At 53.1% G+C, this 6,000-nt stretch overlaps 4 protein-coding genes across 4 annotated transcripts; 3 read left to right on the top strand and 1 right to left on the bottom strand.

The window, feature by feature from the left end:
- Positions 1–18: 18 nt before the first annotated feature.
- DL89DRAFT_296941 (uncharacterized protein) lies at positions 19–493 on the bottom strand (the record flags this gene model as incomplete). The annotated part of the gene is made up of 2 exons (XM_040890733.1): positions 19–254; positions 320–493. Coding segments are annotated over 2 exons (410 nt in total), but the record flags the coding sequence as incomplete, so codon positions are not given.
- A 736-nt stretch (positions 494–1,229) lies between these two features.
- Positions 1,230–2,417, top strand: DL89DRAFT_271870 (uncharacterized protein). The gene is made up of 6 exons (XM_040888954.1): positions 1,230–1,319; positions 1,342–1,548; positions 1,575–1,666; positions 1,687–1,921; positions 1,987–2,176; positions 2,203–2,417. The coding sequence occupies exons 1-6, from the start codon at positions 1,265–1,267 to the stop codon at positions 2,360–2,362; spliced, it is 939 nt and encodes a 312-aa protein (XP_040739380.1). The 5' UTR covers positions 1,230–1,264; the 3' UTR covers positions 2,363–2,417.
- A 254-nt stretch (positions 2,418–2,671) lies between these two features.
- Positions 2,672–3,101, top strand: DL89DRAFT_271868 (uncharacterized protein). Its single transcript, XM_040888953.1, has one exon. It carries the CDS (start codon positions 2,718–2,720, stop codon positions 2,907–2,909), a length of 192 nt encoding a protein of 63 aa, XP_040739379.1. The 5' UTR covers positions 2,672–2,717; the 3' UTR covers positions 2,910–3,101.
- Positions 3,102–3,490: 389 nt separating this feature from the next.
- Positions 3,491–4,717, top strand: DL89DRAFT_271867 (uncharacterized protein). The gene is made up of 2 exons (XM_040888952.1): positions 3,491–4,023; positions 4,118–4,717. The coding sequence occupies exons 1-2, from the start codon at positions 3,546–3,548 to the stop codon at positions 4,591–4,593; spliced, it is 954 nt and encodes a 317-aa protein (XP_040739378.1). The 5' UTR covers positions 3,491–3,545; the 3' UTR covers positions 4,594–4,717.
- The last annotated feature ends 1,283 nt before the right edge of the window (positions 4,718–6,000 follow it).

Genomic DNA, 6,000 nt, shown 5'->3' with positions numbered 1-6,000 from the left:
ATTCTGGCCGTCGGCAACAAGTCCTTGAAGTCCAGGGTTTTCTGGATGAACTTTACCGCGCGCCGGATCTGGAACTCGCCGTACTCGCGGCTGTCCCAGACCTTGCCTTGGCGGTGCTCGGGGTTGCTTACCAGGACGCTGGCAGGCGTTGCCAGACCGTAGGCATGTGGGTCCTCGACGAATGCAATCCAGTAGTTTGAGTTGATGCACAGGCCCTCGCGCCAGCTCAGATACGCATAATCGAACCACCACCGCTCGAGCCAGCTGTTTGGCTGTGTCTCTCGTAGGCTATCAGGCGCTGTTGCAGCCGGTCCGCCACCTTCAGAAACTCGGTTGCCCGCTTGTGCGAGTCCGCAAGCGCCGCCTGGTCACTTCCGACTATTGGGGCGATGGCCGCAAGGTGCTGGTCGATTGTCTGCTTAAGCGGCGGGATTGGCAGACGCGGGAGCTTGCTCTGCATCGAGAGCATGTGCGGTCTTGGTTCTGCGCTCATTGATGGTGTCTTAGGAATGGCGTGTAAGTGCGTGTGATGGGCTGGGATACGACGATAGTCGGAGAGACGCAGAATAATGTTTATGAAACAGACCGAGGGAGTAGAGAGAAAAGCGTGGGGGAGCAAGTCTCTTCGAGTGCACGGCTACTGCACTCGTTATATACCTCTGCGCCCCCTCTCAATGCATCTAGCAAACAATTCGCTGCACATGATCGCAAGCTGCGAATAGACCCCTCGAGCCCTGGTGGGTGGGTGGTGGCAGGAGCCACTTTGCAGGTGAAAATCTCTTCAAATGCGCCGGCGAATTGCTGTCCTCCGCTGGTGCGTCTGGTGCACCGAGAGATAAAGCTCCGACCGCCGCGTTCGCGTGAATAAGGCAAGTGTTCAAACACCTGTAGGCATGTGAAAGCAGATACCGGCCTTTGCAGCGGCGCTCACATGCCCATGCTCGCTGCTGCAACGATTGCCTGCTTGTCTTTTCCACGAGTGCCACTCCAGTTCTCCACCAACCCAGGCCAATGCGCCTGCACCTGACCGTGCACTAATACAAGTTTGCTTGGGATTCTATTAATACCCAAATGTCGAATTGCTACATATTGTGAAGATGCAGTGGGTGGGATGATCAAGCCGGATCGGCCGGCATTTTAGCGAGTGGACCCCATATCCAGGCACTCTCCCCTCGCGGTTCAAATTCCGGAGCTGAAATTCTTGGAGGGGTTAGGTCGCGTATTACCAACACCTACCTGCCCCATCCCAATTGCGATACCACAGATGTCAGACCACGAAGCAGGTGAGAAGCGGAAGCGGGTTGTGGAAAATGTCAGCAGTGCCGGACCAACGATGCAAAGTACAAATGCCCGGGTGCATGGCACGCACATGCTCGGCCGCCTGCTCAAAGGAGCACAAGCAGGAGACTGGATGCAGCGGCCAGCGCGACCGCACAAAGTTTGTTAAGCGAGCCGAATACGACGCCAACACCCTGATGAGCGACTATGGCTTTTTGCAGGAGCTTTCGCGCGACCACGATAACCTGACCCGCCTCGTCAAGGAGCAAGGTGTGCCTACAGGCAATGCAAGCAAGGGCAGAAAGCCAATGCAGCAAGCAGGCCTGGCGCTACTACCCTCACTCTGACGCAAAAGAATACCGTGACGCGTGCCCGGGTGAACCGCAATGTGAGTATTCGGTATATGAGCCCGGAATCCAGAGACATGCGCAGAACAAGACGCTGTGGTCAAAGTCACACTCGCGGCTAGTGTGGACCATTGAGGTTTCGGTGCCTGAGCTGGAGGGCGTGGCAGACAAATGGATCGAGACCGGCTTCCACGATGTATGCCAGCTTGGGGATCTGTGGGAGCGCCTGCTGCTGTTCAACTCTAGCGATAGTAAGAAGCCGGTTGACACTGTAACCTCGAGCGCTGCCGATACACGTCTCCCCACGCAAGCGTGCTAAGCAGGACTTTATCAAGATCAGTCTGCCCTCCGACGACGGCAGTGAGCATATATTCAATCGAACATCCTCGGCCAACACTGGATGCCATCAAGGCCAAGTTTGCCACTAGCGCAGTCACCGAGCTTACCTGGCTGATCAAGGCACAAGACACACCAGCAAACAAGCCGACATTTTATCGCATTGACCCCTGCCAGCCGCTTCATACCCAGCTTGTATACCAGACAGTTGTTGAGTTCCCGACGTTCTTTGTCTATTCAGCACCGCCAACTCGACTTGGAAACCACGGATTACGATTCTCGACATCCCCGTTGCGGTCCAGGCTAGTGACTCTGAGAGCAGCGCGTCGAGCTCATCCGAGTCGTCGTCACCATCAGATTCGGAGGATAGTGACGACGAAAACAAGACCAAGGAGAAATAGGCGTTACCAGCACTGTTTAGATATTCTGTTTCTTGGCATTGAAAAACGTATACACCCGATGTTCAATAGTGCCCTCAAATTAATTGACAGGAGCCACTTCTTATATTACCCTCCTCAGTCTCTACAATGAGCATTGTGGCCACATTCACTTATCCCCCAATGATCGCATACATGGGCACCCGTTTGCTGTGCACTGGCTAATTAGCTGTATGCTCAGCAGCCAACATTCACTCGTTCGTGGGCTCAGCCTAGCTAATATAGTCTAAGCTTCTGTATGTATAAAGGGACTATAAAAGGTCGTTAGCTGGACCACCCTGCTACCCGATATCTCACATTTATAGCTAACACCAAAACCATGAATCTACTGACACTCGCACATTATACACTTTTCTCCATCGCTACTGCCGCCCCTGTGATTGAGAGGCCAGGCTATCGAATGCATCTCCCAGCTACTGTGCCTGTTACCCTTGAGGCTGTTCCTAAGACTGCAAGCGAATGGCACGTAGATGCCATAGAGATGTTGATCCCGCATGAATGGCTACTGTGAGCAGCCCATGTATCCGCTCAGCTAATACACTGTAGCATTATTTTCTGTTGTTTGCCTTTTAGGTAATGCCAATAATATGGATTGCTCCTTTTCGTTCTGGTAATATGAAAAGCGCATGATCATGCGGCATTTTATGACAACCAGCCTGCTAATCTTCAATACCTACGTCTTCATTCGTCAAAAAAGAAAAAAGTACAGCCTGGAAGGCGATAATACCAGCGTGCGTGTATTCAACTGCGTCTTTTAAAGTGCCTTCACAAATACCGCATTGCTGTACCCAGACAGGCTGTTAAAAATACCGAAGCGTGCGCCGCATTATGAGATACGCTCCCTGTCCAATCCGCAGCAGAAGGCTGATGTGTCTGGGATGGGGAGGTTGTGGCCGCAGATGGGTAGTCATCTACCGCGCATGTGGAGAACCCTGTGACAGGTTTGATCAGAAAAGCCTTGGTAAAGGAGAAAATTATGTCTGGGCATGAAGTGCAGGTTAATAATAGGTGCATTGCAACCTTCGCGCAGCCTAATGTATTATATAAATGCGCAACAGCCGCCCTTCCAAAAAAAAATCATACCCCCTATCCTCTCTACACAATATTTTACTACTCTTTATCAGCACACATTTTTCACGCAATTCTAATGGACCAAACATACCCAGAACACATACACAGGGTCATGGAAAGCAGCCAAATTGCTGATTATTCTTCCAGGGCAGCTGGGATATTTGGTTTTGGTGTTGGTGTGCGGAATGACGAGCAGCCCCAAACACAACAGCCAACTGAGCCCGTTGGTCGACAGGGCAATTCAGGTAACGCATACTATCAGATAGGCTCCCATTACCCACACCAAATCTCACGCCATGAAAGCAGTGGCAAGGGAAACCACAGAAACGACCATTCTGAAGTAGATGAGTTTGGCATGCTTCATCTGGTGCATGAATATCTAGCAACCCAGCGTGGAACTCGAGGCACACACAGAGAAAAGATGATTCTAACAAAGCACATTACGCGGCTGAGCAACGACCCACGTATGCTTGAGATCGCAGGCTTGGCATTCTTTGCTACCCTGGATAATGCGGTGTTTCCAGGAAACACAAATTTGATACAGAATTCGACATGTATACGGAAGCAACGAACGGCGAGGGATACAATATTCGAGGCCGCCTGGATGATATTTACAACAAGTACAAGGCTGACGTATTTGCCTTCGAGCACCTCGCCCAGAGACCAGCGTACTGGACACACGTACTTTTGGAGATCACTGGCTGCCGAATAGTGGAAGGAATCGTCCGTACGAGACATATCACTGGTACATCAATAGCCTAGACTGTCTTATTCCGGATGCAATGAGTGAGACGTTCCAGCTGCACGGAGTCAAGTGCAAGCTTCGTTTGCTTAAGAAATTCAGTCTCTCAAACGGCGAAACGTGGACTGGACTATGGCTTCACAATGTCGGCCGCGGCAGGGATGTGATAAATGGACCGTTTGTGCTTGCTATCTCGAATGTTGCCTACCCCACCGAGTATCATGCCCAGGTTGTCTTGCCGAAGGGTGGAGTACGTCCATCGCAGGGAGTCGGAATGAAACTCTTCGTTGAGTACAAGGAACTATTACATTCGACACACAAGAACAGCCGCCCAATATGCGACTCCGATGGGCGTGTTCGCGTCAGTGTGATATCCATCTGACCAGACATTTCGGGGACTTCACACATATGCTCAGTAGTTGGCTGCTCTACTGTACATTCAATGCGTGGCCACGAGCTGTTTCTCTTGTTATTGCATTCATCATTAGGCAACCATCCTGTACATGCCTTTCAATGTGTTATTAAAAATAAATTACTATCACACATGCATCTCATGGGGCCAACCCCACATACCACAGGTTTTGTCAGGTGGTATTTAATGGCGACATGTGTCATCGCTTTGGATCGTTCATATTACTAGATTATTGATATTGAGGGTGTATGCATGGCCAAGATGCATAGCTACTAAACTTAATGGGACAACCTGGGTCACAGACAACAGCACGCTGTAGCGGTATTCCGGCAGAGACCAGTGACTGGATGTCGTTGCCAGTCGGCAGCATCGACGGACCAGTATCAGAGGATCCGCCGCCTGTGCCTGTGATGTTGAGATACCTGAGTGCCGGAGCATTCGCCGCGCAGCGACCCAATGTCAAACACCGGCGCCTTAATGCGGACCAGCTTGGCGAACCGTCCACGCAGTTGCGGCACCTGCGATGCATCCATTGCGGTGGGTGCTGGGTGGTGGTTGTCGCACGGCTCCATTCTACCAATCGCCAGTTCCTCGAGTGCCGGCATGTTGCGTGCCGATATGCACAGCCGTGTGTTCTCACGCGGCGCCATTGTGTACTGGTGGATGTGGAGCGACCGCAGGGCTGTCCAGCACATGCTGCTGTGAACTGTCATTGAATTGCCGCTGCTGGTGGTGCTGGTGGTGCTGGCGGCGTTGGTGTTGCGCCGCAGAACCATGATGGACGAGCCGTACTCGACCGATACCTGGTGTCGTTCGTCAACGCGGCCAACCCGCAGCATGCTCATGATCTTGTAGTCGCTCTCGAGGAGATGCAGCGTGGTCAGGGTTGCAGCGTGGTTGACAGCAAACGACAGAACCGGGGGTGCGCGCAGTGCCTCGCCTGTTACTGCCAGCGTGTCCAACGACGAGCACGGCTCGAGACGGTCGCCATCGGCATCGCTGGGCGTGCTGGTCACAGCTGCCTCTGCGTCGTCAGCATCGCCAAATGCAGGCGGCACCACGGTCGACGTCGACGACCTCCACGACGACGCCGAGCTGCGACGCAGCGTGCTGACCGATCCACCGCTGTTTGCCCACACGCTGGCCGAGATCTCCAGCGACCTGAGGTGCAGGCTGGATCCGAGGATATCGGCCAGCGCCGTGGCCGGCACATACCCGCCGATCCGCATGGTGGCCAGCTCCGGCATCGTGCGCTGGATGTGTGCAGCCAGGCCGTGGTACGAGATCAGCGGCATGAACGACATGTCGAGGTGCTCGACGCGTGGCCACACCTGGGTGCCAAAGATCGCGTCGAGCCGGTCAATGTGGGTGCGGTCT

The sequence above is a fragment of the Linderina pennispora genome, assembly GCF_002104995.1.
Source record: "Linderina pennispora strain ATCC 12442 chromosome Unknown DL89scaffold_65, whole genome shotgun sequence".
Taxonomy (NCBI): Eukaryota; Fungi; Kickxellomycota; class Kickxellomycetes; order Kickxellales; family Kickxellaceae; genus Linderina; species Linderina pennispora.
This window is presented reverse-complemented; position numbering and strand designations above follow the sequence as displayed.